This window comes from Fundulus heteroclitus, chromosome 12 (genome assembly GCF_011125445.2).
Source record: "Fundulus heteroclitus isolate FHET01 chromosome 12, MU-UCD_Fhet_4.1, whole genome shotgun sequence".
Lineage (NCBI taxonomy): Eukaryota > Metazoa > Chordata > Actinopteri > Cyprinodontiformes > Fundulidae > Fundulus > Fundulus heteroclitus.
This window is the reverse complement of record NC_046372.1, coordinates 11,106,262-11,122,818: the sequence shown is the minus strand read 5'-3', so window position 1 is coordinate 11,122,818 and position 16,557 is coordinate 11,106,262. Positions and strand designations below refer to the sequence as shown.

The following is a 16,557-nucleotide window of genomic DNA, read 5'->3' as shown; positions in this document are numbered from 1 at the left end:
GTTTAATTAAGATAAATGTTCCGTTTTTAGTTTTGTTTTTTCTGACCTTGTTTAACAGCTTCATGGAGTGCTCACATTTGACAACTTCTATTTTATTAGGGATGAAAGCGTAGTTTAGAATTTCCTGTAGAAAAAATAGCTCATCCATGAATTGTTCTGTTCAAATACAAGCAAATGTCCAGGAGAGGGCAGTGTTGTTACAGATGGAGGTGTTCCCGGGGATGCTCTTGTTACCCTTGGCCACTGTGAGGCGCTATACATCCTTCCATTAACTGGACCCAGGCTTTTAGGTTCTATTTAATTGAGCAAAAATAGAAAAGCATATACTGTATATAAAACGCTCTTTTCTCCTTTCTCTACATTTTCACTGGCCACTTTTTCTGGGTGGGTTAAAGCTACAAATCACAATAAGGCAATGTTTTTTGATTTCAGATTTTGAGTCATTTCCCACCATCTGTGAGTCAAACAACTTATCAATACTCTTACATCAGTGTAAGGATATAAATGGATTGATTCTTGGTCAGTTATTGTGACGGCATCAATGTGTCCTAAGAAATGGATCACAGTGATACTTTTTATTTGTTAAATCAAATAAAATTATTCCACTTTGAAACTTCTTTTGGATTAATTTTATTATTATATTTATAATCCCTTGTTTGGAAACTAATTTTGGGTTTGTGCAAACTCTTATGTGATCAACACACAATTCTTCTAGAGTAAAAAAGAATGTTTGTACCAGAGATGCACATATATTAATGTAAATGAAAATTAAGACACTGGCAGAAGCTGTACCTTTGTAGACACAGATGAATACTGGAGAGCGCAGAAATACTTTTGGTCAATCTTCATTTGCAGCAAGAGCAGCAAAACAGTTGAAAATTTTACCACCAGAAAGATAAACTGTTTCTGAATTTGAAGTTTTTTAAGACACATAAAACACAGACTAAAGAATTAGCAGGTATATAAGCATTACTTTTGGTTCAGTAATCTCTTTAGTGTTGATCATAATTTTATTTATTTCAATGGTATTTACATTTGTATGCACTGTGATGTTTCAAATATTTAGTATTTTATCCAATATCTGTGTTTATATTATTTAAAAAAAAATCTTAGCCAGGGACAGGTGTTGCAAATTACCTTTGGGTAGAAAATGTTTATGCACAGCATCTACCTTATTTTATACGTTAAAGGAGTGTTTACTGAATTTGTTACTGGTTAAATAAACAAACTAGAAATAAAAAGTTGAATGATCGGACTTCCTTTCTTTGGACCTTTTAAGCTAGCCAGTAAAGTCCACTAGACTAACTTTATTTATAGTTTATCACATAACGAACATCATGACAAAAACGTTGTTTTGCTAATCATTATCTAATTAAAATAAACTCTACTCCATGCACACATACATCTGATGACATCACACAAGGCATCAGAAACTAAACATGCTTTTTTTTTTGTTGAGTACATCTATTTGTGTTTTTCCTTGTTCATGCCTCAAATGTGTATATTAATGCCAGCTGTTGAACTCTGACTTTTGGGTGTTTTTGTAATATAATCAACCCAAAATTCAATCAAAGCAGAGGTTGCATTTATTTTATTCTTCAGTTACCTTGTGAAAAACTTTGTATTTGGGGGAATCCTGCAGTGGAAATCCATTGCTGAGAACCTCACTGTGAATATTTTAATTGTCAGTAGGCAGTGGTTAGCGAAAAAAAATACTCCATGGGACTCCCGGTATTTTTTTATTTTTTTTTTACATCAATGTAGGGAATCCAACAGTGAATTTGCTTGCTTGCGTAATATGTTGTGCTGCAGTAAGACGTAGCCTGTTGGAGAAAGCACCAGAACAGGGTGGAGGCTCTGAGACCGAGCAGCTCTGTTTCTATCAAACGTCTGGCAGCTGTTCAACGGCACCTCCAAGTTCTGATGGACAGGTCCAACTGAGAGACGAAAATAACCCTCAGGAAGAGGACATCTACCAGGTCCTGAAAATGGGGGTGTGGGAAATTCTCCCAGGTGAAGGGACACACATCTTAAAATGCTAACACAATTGATCCAATCCTGACAGCATGGCAACGAGTGTCAGTGGAGAGCTCTATACACAGGAATAACTGTTTTATTGACATGTTTGTTAACTGGAAGGATTTCATTTTTGGGCCAACTCCATGTCAACCCCCTCTCTGCGTCTCTTGGTACAGTTCAAGTGGTGCGTGGCTATTTTAGTGCCTGAAGGGAGGAATGTCCAGTTGTCATTGAAGATAAAACGTATTAGTCCGTGAGTTCTCCAACTATCAGCCCAGCGTCATACCCTTAACTCAACTCAACTCAAACAAGCGTTCATTCTCCAAGGTTTCAGGAAGAGGAGCACCAAGCATGGAGAACGTGGCCATATTTGACTCTCCTGGGAAAGGAAGGGGTTTGAAGGCGACCAAGGAGTTTTGGCCTGGGGATGTCATTTTTTCTGAGCCCAGTCTTTCAGCTGTTGTGTTTGACAGGTATGATGCGGTCAGAGGTGATATGCTGAAAAGTAATTGTTCTGCGGATATTCAAGCAGTTAAGCCGATTGATTACCTCCTTGTTGAGCATCTGAGGCACAACAGCCGACATATTCTATCTTTCACTCTATTTATTACTGGGGTTTAAGGGCTGTATTTTTACACAATACTACTTCTGCTAATCAGTTATCACTTAATTAAACACGGTTTGAACAACATAAAAGTGTGCAACACTTTTATGTTGTTTTATAAGGTCTTTGAGATGCCCCGTATCACATTCAATCTTGTGCCAGAATTGTCCATAATCCTTTTATGACAGATAAACATGAAGGAGAATATAATCTCAACTCAAAGTCCTCTTTATAAGACTTTCATGTAAGCAATTGACTTATCTGATGGGCAAAGAGTGTTTGATAATGATGATTAGAAATATTGAAGAATTAAACTCCAGTGCTTAAATGAAAATAAGTGGAAATGTCAACCTAAACTAGGGAAGACGGCAAGAAAATTAAGTGAATCCTGGCAAAAAAGCAACTGTGGTGACCAGCAGTTATTGCTTTTGTGACGGTTTTATTATTTTTGTGTCTGCAGCCTTGCAGAGCGCATTTGCCACAGCTGCTTCCGCAGACAAGAAAAGCTCCAGAGGTGTGGTCAATGCAAATTCGCTCATTACTGCGACCGAACCTGCCAGCGTGCCGGCTGGGCAGAACACAAACAAGAGTGCAGTGCCATCAAGGCCTACGGAAAAGCACCAAATGAGAACATCCGGTAAGTGGAATAAAGGTTCCATGTTCTGTCTGTAAAGACCTCATACAGCAACATATTACCCTTTCCCTCTACCACCCACTTTTTAAAGCACCTTCTATTAAGGTATAGGATGAAAAAAAAGTGTTGTGTGTTAAACTTTTCGTTGTAATTTCAAAGTAGCCACGAAGGAACAACGTTACAACCTACAGGCACAAATAAACTATAAAATGTATGAACAAAATATAATATAATAGAATAGAATAGAATAGGATATAATACTTTTATTGTCCCACATTAGGGAAATTCAGGTGTGACAGTGGCAAAAACAAATAGACAGAAGACAGCAGACTTACACACTAGATAAAATAATATCAATAAATAGCTAAGAAGAAGAAGAGAAAGAATTCATCAGAAAGGGAAAACACTGCACAATTATTAATAAATAATATGACGTATTCAGGTGAAAATTCAATCTTCATGTTAAAATAGATGAAAGACAGCAGCCAGTTTTCATAACAATGTAAGAAAACTGTACAATATGCATAATTGTACAAACACTCCCAGAGTAACTAATTTTCTATGTTTCTTATTTAGAGGAAGTGTGAATGGACATTAGAATTGAGAGACAGTGTAAATGATTCTTTATCAAATTAAGATCTAATATCCTAATATCATAAAATTTGTATAATGAAACTCTCTAAATAAGGTGTACCCCTAGGGTAGAAATATCAATGTTAAATGAGATCTGTGACTGACTTCTGGAAAACTGACTTGAATTTAGTTTTCTTTACATTAAATAATAAATAGTTTCATCATCTAGGAGCTGAACGACAGAATGAAGCTCACCAAATGCCTAGCTCAGAGTAGAGCCAGTTGAGTCAATTACCTTATGCATAAAGCTTCACTTTGGCATTAGATGTATTCTTGACGGCATTTATTTCAATCTGAAAAACTCACGGAAAGAAAAGACAATTAGAAGAATTTTATTGATACAATTATTTTAAGACTTTGGCGCTCAGACCTCTGCAGGAAACATTAGCGCTGAATTATACTTTAATATGCATAAGTAGGTATATGAGAATAGGGTTGTTTCCCCCCAGGCCTGAAACTGGTGGTGGAGTGGAGATAGACAAAGTTGTTGCAGTCCATAGTCGCTGGTTGGCGAGACGATCTGCTTGAGCTGAATTAGTGAGGTCCAGTAGACTGCGTGAGCTGATACCAGTGCTTCACTCAGGGACCCGAAAAGATAGCTTGGATGAATACAGGTTTGCATGAACCTGTCCATGATGAGCAAGCATGAAGCGACAGTGGAGAGGAAAAACTCCCCTTTGGGAAGAAACCTCTGGCAGAACCAGGCTCAACATGGCGGACCGATTGAGATGTGACAGGGAATGCAGTAAGAGTCCGGGAGGAATTACACTCTGATAGGGACGAGGTTGAAGGAGCACAACAGGAAAGCCAGATGGAGCTTGGCTACGATGGTGGAGAAGGGGATGGGGATGGGTTGAATCAGGGTCATCTGAGTCCAAATCAGACATTGCGCAACCACTGCTTGCGTTTGGCTGGGTAGCAGTCTGAGACGTGAATTTGAAGACCTTTTAAGATGAACTCTGGATGCTGATTGGGCTTCGTAGAGGTGTGGTTCAAAGCTGATTGGCTTGCGTCGGAGGCGGATGAGCCTCTGATTGGATGAATTTAAGTAATTCAGTTTCTTCAGTTGAATTTCCACCTAGGCTTCATGTATAAAAATGGAAAATAAAAACAAGGTTTTAAACGTGGATTCCATTTGAAATCTCCATAAAATGGGATTTGGATCCCTCTGCAAAAAACACTTTGTTTTGTCTCTGTTAAGTAACTTCTAACCCAACCTAAAGGCCCACCACTCAAACCAATGTCTCTGAGTTTGTCCAAAGCATTGGTACTGTCATTTGTACCAAAACAGCTGCTGTCATAGTACAATGACCAGACCAGAAGCACAGATGTGTTTGTCAGATTTTACAATCTTGTTAATCGCAGAAGGTTTGTATATGAGGGGAGAAATCCCATTGATTTGGACTAATATGTCTTCATCGCTTTAGGACAAGGTAAAACATGTGTTGTGACGCATCTGTTCCTGTCAGTGTTTCTTAAAGGTGCAGATCTAAATTCATGATCCCATTTTTCAACTGTTTTCTTTTTTCACTGCTCCCCACGTGTGCACAGGCTGGTGGCCCGCATCATGTGGCGCCTCGATAAGGAAGGGAGCGTGGTGTCAGACATGCAGCTGACCACCCTGGACGAGCTGGAGGATCACCTAAATGACATGCAGGAGGATGACTTGAAGGAGCTCAAAGTGGATATTCACAACTTCCTGGACTACTGGCCCCGAACCAGCAAGCAGCACACAATCGACGACATCTCACACATATTTGGAGTGGTGCGTCCTACCGTAAAACTCTAAAGCAGAAGCTGCTTTTTTCCCCCAGTGACAAAACAATACTGCAATGATCCTACTCGCTCTGAGATAACAGAGCTTGCAGGAGCTCAGAGACGGCAAAATTAATGAGTTTGGTCTTAGTCAACAAGTTGCGGCACCCGATATTTGATTTAGAGCAGACACTTTAAATGTGCACATCTGTTATACACAAAGAACAGCGTGTATGGTTCGTCAGTGGCTCGAAAACAACAAAATTTTGTTTTAATTTCTGGTTTCAGTGAGTGAATCTGTTGTCCTCAACTCTTGTAGTAAGTGACAGAGCCAAGCAATATAATTTATTAGCCTTCATTGCAGCATCAAGGTAACTAACCTTTTATCTGAGGGGAGAAAATAGTCAGTAAATATCAAATAATTCAATTTAATTTGATCTATATAACTCCAATTGACAACATGTCATCTCAAGGCACTTTACAAAGTCAAATTCAATCAAATCATGCAGACAGATTGGTCAAAAAGTTTCTTATCTAAGGAATCCCAGCAGATTGCTTCAAGCAGCATTGACTCCTCCTGAAAGAACGCAGAGCCGCAGTGGACAGTCGTCTGCATTGTCCATGGGTTTGCAGCAAATCCTCATACTGAGCATGCATAAATAAGATATTTTGTGCAGCAGGTATGTATTTTCCACTGCCTCCCTTGACCCTTTTATCTTCTAAAAGAGGAGTCAACATATTCAATTTAAAATAATTTCAAACCCAGCTGAGGTCTGGATGACTTTTAGATTTGGCTTGTCATAGCTGCAGCACCAACTAGATACACACATAGATAAAAATACTGTGTGGAACTTGTAAATCAGATGTTTGTCTTGTCCACTTTGTCTATATTCTTGAATTTAAGTGATATGTTTCATGTGAAATATTCCAGATCAACTGTAACGGCTTCTCTGTGAGTGATCAGAGGGGTCTTCAGACGGTAGGCGTTGGTCTTTTTCCTAATTTGTGCTTGGTTAACCATGACTGCTGGCCAAACTGCACTGTGATCCTCAACCATGGCAGGTAAGTAAAGTAAGAAAAGAAAACGAAAATAAAAAAACATGCTCCATGACAATGTTCAGATGTCTTCCCTTTTTGCTTGATTGTCACACTTCAAATGTTTCAGATCATCAAATAAATTTTGATTTATATTCTGAAAAAGTAATCGCCCCTTAAACCTGTTAATTGGTTTGTTCCACTGTTGGAGATATAGTATGATTGCCTACAAGTGGTTTGTACATTTTTTCCCATCACTGACGATGGATTTTGGCCAACTCTTTTATAGAGTCCTTTTAGTTCAGCTACAACGGGAGGTTTTCTAGCATAAATGGCTTGTTTGAGGTTTTACCAAAGCATCTCAATCAGGTTGAAGTATGGATGTTTAGTTGACCACTCCAAAACCTTCACACCGTCAAAAAAAAAAAAAAGTTCATCTTCTGAGATATTTTTCCTAAAATCCTGGGGAGCACATGTTCTTGGAGGGTGGGAATGTAATTTTTGACCTCTTGGATGCCACGTTGATGCGCTCTTGGAGTAATTCTGGTAGGCCAGTTTGGCTTACGCCCATGTTTTCATCATTTGTGGATAATAGCTCTCACTGGGGATCACAAGAGTCCCAGATTCTTAGAAACAGTTTTAAGGGGTGGGTCTTACCATTCTGATTGGGACAGCTCTTTTTCCATTGTTAATAAATTCCAAAAGGCCAGTTGAGTTTGATTTTTTGCTTAATATAAGGAATCATCATTTGAAAAATACATTTTGTATAGCCGGTCTGTGATGATCTGAAACTTTTAAGAATGACAAAAAACAGAAACAAAAGTAATTGGGTGGTGGGCAAAACACTGTAGCTGCAAATGACTCCAACCTACTCAACAGCGATCAACGGTTTCCGTGTGTAATCTGTTGTTTTTGTGCTAAATGAGGTTTGTTTGTGTGTGGTTTATGTTTTTGTCGGGCGTTATTTGTTGTAAAACTGCTTCCTGTTTGTCTTTCAGTCAGTCGGCTGTGAATACCATATTTCATTCTCAACGGAGGTGCGTTACCTCACCGTAAATCTTTTTTGTAGAGGCTAGAAGGTTTAATGCTGATAAATATGTGCACAAAACCACAATCGATCCTTTGTTGGAAGCTTTTGTTGGTTCTGTGGTGTGCACCTTGTTCAATGTGACTCCATCTTGTCATCGAAACATCAACTTAAATGTGCTAACCCTCATTTACCTGAGTGTAACAAAATGGTGCTATAAGGTTTTTCTGCTCATTTCTCTTTTTTTATATTTATTTATCTAACTGCTTGTGGATTTTTCATTTTAAATTTGATTTTTATCTGAAAGCACAGAATGTTGCCTTGTTTGTATTGTTAGCTCACTTCTAACATTACTTAGCTCATACCATTTTCATGTAAACGCAGTTTGGTTTAAAGGTGCTGTCTGAAATCATTTTTAGGCTCAGTTTTTGCTAACCAAGCTAACTAGCCAACCAAGCTAGCTTGGTTAGCAAGGTTGTGCTACTCCCTGATATCTCTCCAGTTAATTAGCCTCAACCTTATTTATTTTGTACAAGAGCTGCCATCAGTAGTTCAGTATAAATCTGGTAAATTGCAGGACTACTACAATCTGAATTGCATGTAAAACTGGCTGTAGTGTGTCTAAAGCCCCATTTACACTACCCTTTTGAAACCGTGACGAGAATGGTCCGAGCTCGGTAACTGAGATAACAAAGAGCACGTCATCTCCTTACAGTCAGCTGACTAATTTTGCGTTTTTTCCGGCGTGTCTGGCTTTACAATTCACAGATCACTTCAGCTGTACACAACAATGTCTGTTGTTGTTTCCTGTGTCTGTAAACCCTGATTAGACTATTGTTTGTGTTATCCACGTCTCAAAAGTAGACTCTGTCAAGTAAATTCACCAAAGGCTGCCTTCTTTGCCTGACTCTCCGCAAACAACGAAATATCACAGTTACAACCAAACATAACTTCCTGAATGTTACGGGCGGCGCCATTTTTATTTGCTTGATTCCCTCCTTCAATCCTAGAGAGCAGTAGTACTGTAGAGCGTCACTAGGAGGCGAGGAACCGTGCTAGCATGATGTGTAAATGGTCGTAAGAACCAAGCTCGGCATGATTAACTGATCCAATCTCGGTCCGAACTCGGCATGGATCGGTTTAACAAGGCTATGTAAATGGGGCTTTAGTTAGCACAATTGACACTACAAACAGGAGCTTTTGCAGCTGGAGTCCAAGACAGAACTGGAGTTCCCAGCCCACAACGGCAAAGTATGTCTATGTCATGCTGGCCGAAAGACAACAATTAAAAAGAAGTTGAACAAAATGAAGTCAGCAGCTTCTAACAGAGCTTCCTGGGGTAAAAGCAAAATGTATCTAAATGTTTCTTTGTCAAGTTAGTCTGCTTCAGAGTCTTTTCGGACCTTCACCATTTTATACGTTTCCATTTTTTTTAAACCTAACTTTTTCTGGTATGAAAATTAGCCGTGGACTTTGTGTAAAAAACATTTTATATCTACCGTGGGAAACATTTTTGTAGAGACAAAACAATGGTTGAAAGAATTTTTCTATGATCTACTGTTTGAAAAAATGTAGTTTATGTATTTTCTGACAGAAGGAGGTAGCTCATAGATGCTCCTGTTATTGCCGAGGGCCATATTCTCTCATAATTCATGCTGACTGTTTAAAAAAAAAAAAGTGGTATCAGAACCCAAATCAATGGAAAAGGAAAGGGTATAACACAAATATTCAGAAAATTATACACAGATTAAATTATGCATGACTTTTGAGAACTTTATAAGTATTTCTTATCATAATTTATCAAATAATTGTATTTCAAAAATATTAGGGCCGATACTTTAGATATTCTGCGTAGCAGTTGGTAAAAAAAATTCCATTCACAGGTCTTAACAGAAGCTTAATTAAAGTGATTAAAGCACAAACAAAGGACCTGAGATGCTTTAGAACAAGTCATAGGAAAATCTTTTGTGAGAGAGCCTTTCAAAATATATAATGGTAAATATGATGCATTTGCTAGTCTCTTTACCTAATGGGGGTTCATAGATTAGGAGAGGCTGAACTTTCAAATAAAAAAATATAATTGCACCTTTAAATATGCTGTTCAATTTACAAAACCAGTATGTTAAATGTTTTTTTTTTTAAATAAAGTGTGTGATAATTTATCTCATATTGTCAGATATTTCTAAGGGGATTGAAAGTCATATCATATATCATAGGACAAGGTTTCACCACCAAACACTTTATCAATGAAAAGCACATTAAGTCACCGTGCATGCATTTTCAAATGCCGACATGCTGTTAACTTTGCTTCCGCTCCTCAGGATTGAGCTGCGCCCCTTGGGTAAGATCGCAGAAGGAGAGGAGCTGACGGTCGCTTATGTGGACTACATAAATCTGTCAACGGAGAGGCAGAGGCTCCTGAAAACACAATACTTCTTTGACTGCACTTGTGAACACTGCACCAACAAAACCCACGATGACATGAAGATGGGAGGGCGAGAAGTGGAAGGAGTCAAGGTTTGTGTTCGTGGGGTTTCATTCCACGGTGCCAAACAGAGACCAAATGCTAGCGCCACATTTAGCACTGACAGGGGAGATAAGACGGGCGGGAAATATGAGAATCATTCCAGCACGGACTATTTTAAGAGAAGATAATTCACAAGTAGATTTGCCTCTCGGTGCATTTACACATGCACCCAGATTTTAACTAGATTGGTGCAATAATGTTATGACACTTCGGTGACATAAAACATTAACCATTAGCCTTTGTTATATAATATGTAGTAAACTACCAATATCAAATAAATAACATACCACAAGGTGGTGTATCTGAGAAATAGCTTGACATTATCTTAATCTCCTCAGCTCACTAACTCTATATCTGACTGCATCATGCTCTGTGAGAGAGGTCAAATATAAATTTGTGTGTGTCAATAGTTATTAATAGATTGTGTCACTATCTACGAGTGGAAAACTTGTTCAAACAGTTTGTCTCTCTGTGTTAAAAAAGAAAAAAACAAGAACAGAAACTGAACAAAATAGGTAATCAATGTCTTGGACAGAGTTCTTGCAGCTGGACAAAGGTCCCTTTTCCAGATAAAAGTAATCAGGTCTTAACTTTTATGGATCTAGGTACGGCACACATGAATTATGTTTAAAAAAAAAAAAGTCCTAATATTTCATTTAAATATTGCATTTTGAAGCCTTTTTTGCTGTTACTCTGTAAGTGTCGGTTTGTAGTTCCGAAATCAGTTTCTCTAAATCTACAGCCTACAGATGAACAGGTGAAGGAGGCGACAGATTACTGCTTTGAAATGATGGAGAAGATGGACAAGGCTCGATTAAACGCCGACTACCACGAGGTATATTTTGAAAATAACAATTATCCACAGGATTAGGTTTTCTGCTCATCCTTTAACTTGACCCAACTTTTTTTTTTTGTCTTACATTGCTTCAAGGTGGTGAAAATATGCAAACAGTGCATTGAAAAGTCAGAGCCTATCTTGGCTGAAACTCACATCTACCTGCTGAGGATGTGGAGCACAATGAGTGAGGTGCAAGCCTACCTGCAGTATTTCGAGGACGCGGCGGAATACGCTCGCAAGATGGTGGAGGGATATACGTAAGTGCGAACAGGCAATTTTGGCTTGTTATTCTACGGTGCTCCTCAAGTATAAAAAATAAAAATAAAAAATATCAACACGGTACAAATAGGGAAATCCCCTCAAGCAGGCACCAGTCCTTTCTGCTGCTTACTGTCTTAAAGTTTTTCTGATAGCGCCTTCGTTTTCCAGACAGTAGAGCTTTCATCAGGTCTTTGTTTCATGTGTAAATGAGGCTTATTAGATAAAGTGAGTTATGATGTTATAATAACTCAGATCAGCTGCCTAGAAGAGGCCAGAAATGCCATGGCAACCTCCAACACCATGTACTGAATCAACCCCAAGCTGAGGATTATTATTGTTTTAAAAAGTGCACCACACAAATAGTCTTCAAAATAAAAGTTTAGTTCGTCACAGATTAGATTATTAGCCTACAAGAGAATCTTGAAATATATTTTTTAGACAACAGAACTAGTGATCGAAATAGATTGCCTTAAACATAAAGCTAATAATACATCTCTAGATGAAAGTCCTGTTATTTTATAGGTCAGTGATGCCACAGGCGGCTGAAAAACTCAGTTATTTATGGAAAACGTTTCGACACCTATCCAGGAGTCTTTATCATTGACAACATTTTCAGAAAGAACTGAGCGAAAGTCCAGTTGTCTCCGATTTAAGCCTGTTTGCTGTTGCGATGACCCGAATAACTGAGAATTTGCACAGGCATGTTGGGTTTAGACCTGCAATGAAAATGGTGATGAGTTTAAACAGTATGATGGACCAAGTGGCAGGCAGCCTCACGATTTAATCAGCATTTATGTGGTTAAACATATTCTCCCTGAGCTTTTTAAGTCTTTAAACTTGCTCGTTTTTATTTTTCAGCATTTAAAACAGACTTGGTCATTGTTTACTTATCTTGGCTTTTATTTATACCATAATGGCTTTTCCGCTTATTTTTACCTGTACAGAACTTTGGTGCCCATTTTAATTAGTGTCACCATTAAATTTTACTGGTGTGATTTCTTTTTTTTAATGTTTTTTTTGTGTGCATTGCCATTGTCTGGGGGGCAAAGACCATTCTAAGTATCTAAGTAGCCCAATTCTTTTTATTTTTGGCAGGAAACTGTACCACCCAAACAACGCTGCCCTGGGTATGGCTGCCATGCGTGCTGGAGTGACTCACTGGCAGGCCGGACTGATCGAGGTTGGACATGCGATGATCTGCAAGGCCTACGGCATCCTCATGGTCACCCACGGCCCAACGCACCCCATCACCAAAGATCTCGAGGTACAAGAGCTCGAAAAAGATTTTGTTTTGTAACAATATTTGTCAAACATGTCTTTACAGGATGTTACCAGTTTTGTTTTCACCTTCTTGGTGAGGTTTCATTAGCAGCCAAAATATGTTAAATGTAATTAACTTTAGGTACAGCTAAAGGCTTTTTGTACTCTAATGTAAAAGGAAACCTTAAAATCAGATTTTAGATAGTTTTATTTGCAAATTTCTTAGGCAAAACCAGCAGTACTTTGTCTCTACTGCCCTCAAGAGGCCATGTTTCATATATATACACATATAGATCAGTATATTACTGGTTCAGATGAAATGTTCCATACACCAAGGCTTATTTATCCTGATAATTGGAGGTCTGATTCATCCACAGGCAATGCGCGTGCAGACAGAGATGGAGCTGAGGATGTTCAAGCAGAACGAGTACGTTTACTACAGCATGAGAGAAGCAGCCCTGAAAAACAAACCCATGAGCATGCTGCACGAGCCCAAGTCTGTCGAGGAAGGGATCAAGAACCTCTTCCACCGCAGGAAGTAACTCAAACGTGGAACTGTTAAGAGAGCAATCACTTGTTTGCTGTAAACAGCTTTCTAGGCGCTCTGTGTTTCAGTCTCATGACCAATTTCTGTATTGCTCACTTTTTGTAGTTACTTTTCATTAAATTGTGTTAAACCACTGACTGGATTATTTAAAAGCAGTGTCTCAAGAAACCCTCGAGGGCCGATACCTGAACCAAATAGCTAAACTAGCAAGCTCTGCTAATGAGCTCATATTGGAGTCAGGTGTGTTGAAGCAGAGATTCAGCTTAAATAGGCAGGACACGAGTTAAAACACAGTTTAACCTGGTTCATTGATGCATGGGTATTAAAGAGCACTTGAGTAATGCTTAGACAATTTTTACTCAGGATTTGATCCAGTCACATAGATGTATCACCAAGCCCAAAGTTAATGATTCTACTGGGAGATTTTAAGTTATGAGAAAGTAGTCAAAAAAAAAAAAAAAAAAAAAAAATTTTTTAGCTCCAGTCTTGAAGACCTTGCCCTCACTGCCAAGAGCCCAAATCTTTAGGCTCCATTTAAAAAAAATTAAAAAGTTGTTAATGTTTAAATGCAGACGTCAAGCTTAAACCTCCCCCACAAACTCAAGTGTCCTCCACTCACATTTTAGCTTCCCACCTGTTCAAGTGTTAGAAGTCAACCAGGAGTGCCAATTAAGAGAACTCTGCATTAATGCAGTCAAGATGCTTCATGGCTACTTTGAAGTCCAAGAATCGGTCTAGTTTGAACTTTAAAAGTTTGTGCCTTCTTAACCAGATTAATAGAGTCTACAAAACATCTCGCACCAAGGATCCAGCCACAAAGCATGATCACACAAGGAATTCAAAGGATGCCTAAAGTTATATAGGTTGGGTCCAGACCAGCCAAGCAGCTACAGGTGGGGGGGATTTTGAGCAAGAAGACCAATACAGTTGCTGCTTTCAAGTTTTTATTTCAAGTGTAAACCTTTACATGCGTTTGCTTATTCTTTTGTAAACAATCCCGCCAAGTGTCATAGTCTGGGGAAATAAAGAAAAAAAAAAAAGTTACACTTTCATAAGTCTGTCCAAGAGGTAACATGAGTCAACAGGTGATTGAGGAAGCTTACATTTACAATCGTGCTGGCATCCACCAGTTCTGTGACTGACTCTATTCCTTTGAGACAAACCTTCAGCTTGTTGTTGCCATCCCGATGCACCACTCCCTTCAAAAGATGAAATTCAACAATTAACATGGTGGCATCAGTTCATGTTCTCGAAATATTTTGACCTAGAATTTGAAGCCATCCACTTACTTTGACCTTTTCTCCAGTTATGGTCTGCAGCTCTGTCTCCTTTCCGATGGTGAAACAATTGTTAATGACACTGGTGCCAGTGGTGACAGTCACCTTGAAGTCGTCCCCGGTCTCCTCAATTTCAGAGACGCTCTTAATGTCTTTACCTTTCTGGATGAGCTCATCAGGGAGACCTGGTACACATAACTGACTGAGAACTGTACATATTGTTTGCATACAGCCAGACCCCCAAAAAAAATTGCTAAAGAACCAACTCACCAAGGGCCTTCATGAAAGGCTCAAAGTTCTCCTGAGACTCCAGCTGATATTTTCCAGAGAAAGACATGATGGCAGACAGCGAAGGTAGAGCAAAAAATGAAGACCCTGCCTCTTTTATACTCTCAAACTGCAGCGGATCAATGATTAAACACAGGTGACACCAATTAGGCAGTCAGGCCACCTCATGGAGCCGAGCTCACATCGACCACAGCAGATAAGAGCCGGTGGGGGAGATAAACAGAGGCTCAGAGCAATTTAACCAAAGTTCAGAGGAACTTAATAAGCACAAGAAAAACAGAAGAGGTGAGAAAGTTGTCGGTGCAAATCAATGTGTTTGGGAATCACACTGCACACACATTAATGGACGCTTCAAGAACTGCTGGCATGACATGATGTGTCTGTTGTTTGAAACTCATGGATGCATTGCACACGGTGATATATTTCAATTGTTTCTTTCTATTTATGTTAATTTTGAAGATTGGGGCTAAGCTCAAAGTAAATGAACTCCGGTAGTTCAGGTAGAGTAAATTTGAGTAGTTGAAAGACTGCCAAAAATTATTAAGATGGAGATGTTGCTTTTAGGTTCATCATGGGGGGGTATCTGAATTGACAGATGCCCCTACACTAGGAGGGGCATCTGTCTACACTAGGAGGGGCATCTGACCTCTTATAGCTACACTAGCTATAAGAGGTCACTACTAAAAATCTGACTGTGGAGAGAGTACTGTATACAAACATATTAATGGAAAGTTGAGTGGAAGAAAAATGTCTGGTAAAAAAACCCAAAAATGCCCCAGCAACAAGTATAACAGGAGCCCTGAGCTGACTGAGTGAAGCAAACTTAATTTAAGAAGCTGGGAAAGAGCCACCACACAGAGAGACGTATTAAGTCACTTTCATGAATAGTTGCATGGGCTAAAGAGAAAATGGTCGGACTGTTACTCGCATGAACGCAGGTGTTGCATTTTGGTTGCAAAATCATGGCCCAAGAGTGTGAAGTAGGAGTGGGGAGCACAGAATCCAAGTTGCTTTTAGGTCCAGTGTGATGCTTCCACAGTCGGTGAGGATTTTTTCAAGTCCAAAAGTCAGTGCAACTGTCTACCAGGATCCTTTGGAGTTCTTCATGCTCCCCCATGCTAGCGAGCTCTGTGGAGATGCGGATGTAATTTCCCAGCAGGACTTGGCACCTGCCCACACTGCCAGCAGCACCTGTACCTGGTTTGGTATCCATGGTACCACTGTGCTTGATTAGCCAGCAAAAGAGGAAGATGAAAAAGATGAGAGGCACCAAACCTCCATAACACCTCCACAGTGCCACAGGCTGATCTCCTCCATGCCACCCAACATTGAGGCAGTAATTCACGCCACAGGAGCCCCAACCAACTAGTGGATGTGCACACAGTACAGGACATTGACTGTATTTTTCTGAGAAATGGACTCTTGAGTTTTTTATTAGCTTCAAGCCACGATCAGTGAAACTGAATCAAAAGGTTGAAATTTATCACTCTGTGTGCAAGGAGCCTATTCACGTCCGACTTTTTGAACTGAACTACTGAAGTAAATAAAGTTATGTTCCACTTTAATGAGATGCACCTAGCAGTAAAATGTAAACACGTGTCTCTCCTTTAGAAGTTATGCTGTTTAGAATATTTCTGCAGGCCTCTGGTAAAACCACAGTGTGAACTATGATCCACATTTGCTTTTCAAAGGTACTTTGATCAGATTAAGTCACTTTTCAAGATAAGATTTTTTTATTTTTTTTTTTTAAGACGAAAGAGCAGATCACAGAGCAGACTAATAAAACCAGTAGTTCTGCTTGGTGTAACTTCTCTCTTATGCAATCTGTCTTTCAGAATTTCATATCTTTTTT

General features: G+C 39.1%; 2 protein-coding genes across 3 annotated transcripts; one reads left to right on the top strand and one right to left on the bottom strand.

Annotated features, from left to right (window-relative positions):
* Nucleotides 1-2,251: 2,251 nt before the first annotated feature.
* smyd1b (SET and MYND domain containing 1b) lies at nt 2,252-13,274 on the top strand. Of its 2 annotated transcripts, XM_012869963.3 has the most exons (10): nt 2,371-2,492; nt 3,084-3,260; nt 5,442-5,655; nt 6,577-6,707; nt 7,679-7,717; nt 10,029-10,224; nt 10,977-11,069; nt 11,166-11,329; nt 12,429-12,597; nt 12,971-13,274. In XM_012869963.3, the coding sequence occupies exons 1-10, from the start codon at nt 2,371-2,373 to the stop codon at nt 13,133-13,135; spliced, it is 1,470 nt and encodes a 489-aa protein (XP_012725417.2). In that variant the 3' UTR covers nt 13,136-13,274. The 2 variants fall into 2 exon arrangements, with proteins under 2 accessions (XP_012725419.2, XP_012725417.2); XM_012869965.3 differs by lacking the exon at nt 7,679-7,717 and having other exon boundaries at nt 2,252-2,492; nt 12,971-13,135.
* Nucleotides 13,275-14,067: 793 nt separating this feature from the next.
* Nucleotides 14,068-14,810, bottom strand: LOC105931335 (fatty acid-binding protein, liver-type). The gene is made up of 4 exons (XM_012869961.3): nt 14,688-14,810; nt 14,430-14,602; nt 14,244-14,339; nt 14,068-14,154 (listed from the first exon to the last, which is right to left on the bottom strand). Exons 1-4 carry the CDS (start codon nt 14,752-14,754, stop codon nt 14,104-14,106), a joined length of 387 nt encoding a protein of 128 aa, XP_012725415.1. The 5' UTR covers nt 14,755-14,810; the 3' UTR covers nt 14,068-14,103.
* Between the last annotated feature and the right edge of the window lie 1,747 nt (nt 14,811-16,557).

Coding starts and splice junctions, on each gene's coding strand:
- smyd1b (XM_012869963.3), top strand. CDS start 2,371: ATGGAGAACGTGGCCATATTTGACTCTCCTGGGAAAGGAAGGGGTTTG. Junction 7,718..10,028: donor ATATTTCATTCTCAACGGAG/GTGCGTTACCTC, acceptor TCCGCTCCTCAG/GATTGAGCTGCGCCCCTTGG. Junction 11,330..12,428: donor AAGATGGTGGAGGGATATAC/GTAAGTGCGAAC, acceptor TATTTTTGGCAG/GAAACTGTACCACCCAAACA.
- LOC105931335 (XM_012869961.3), bottom strand. CDS start 14,754: ATGTCTTTCTCTGGAAAATATCAGCTGGAGTCTCAGGAGAACTTTGAG. Junction 14,603..14,687: donor GCCTTTCATGAAGGCCCTTG/GTGAGTTGGTTC, acceptor TATGTGTACCAG/GTCTCCCTGATGAGCTCATC. Junction 14,155..14,243: donor ATGCCAGCACGATTGTAAAT/GTAAGCTTCCTC, acceptor TTATTTCCCCAG/ACTATGACACTTGGCGGGAT.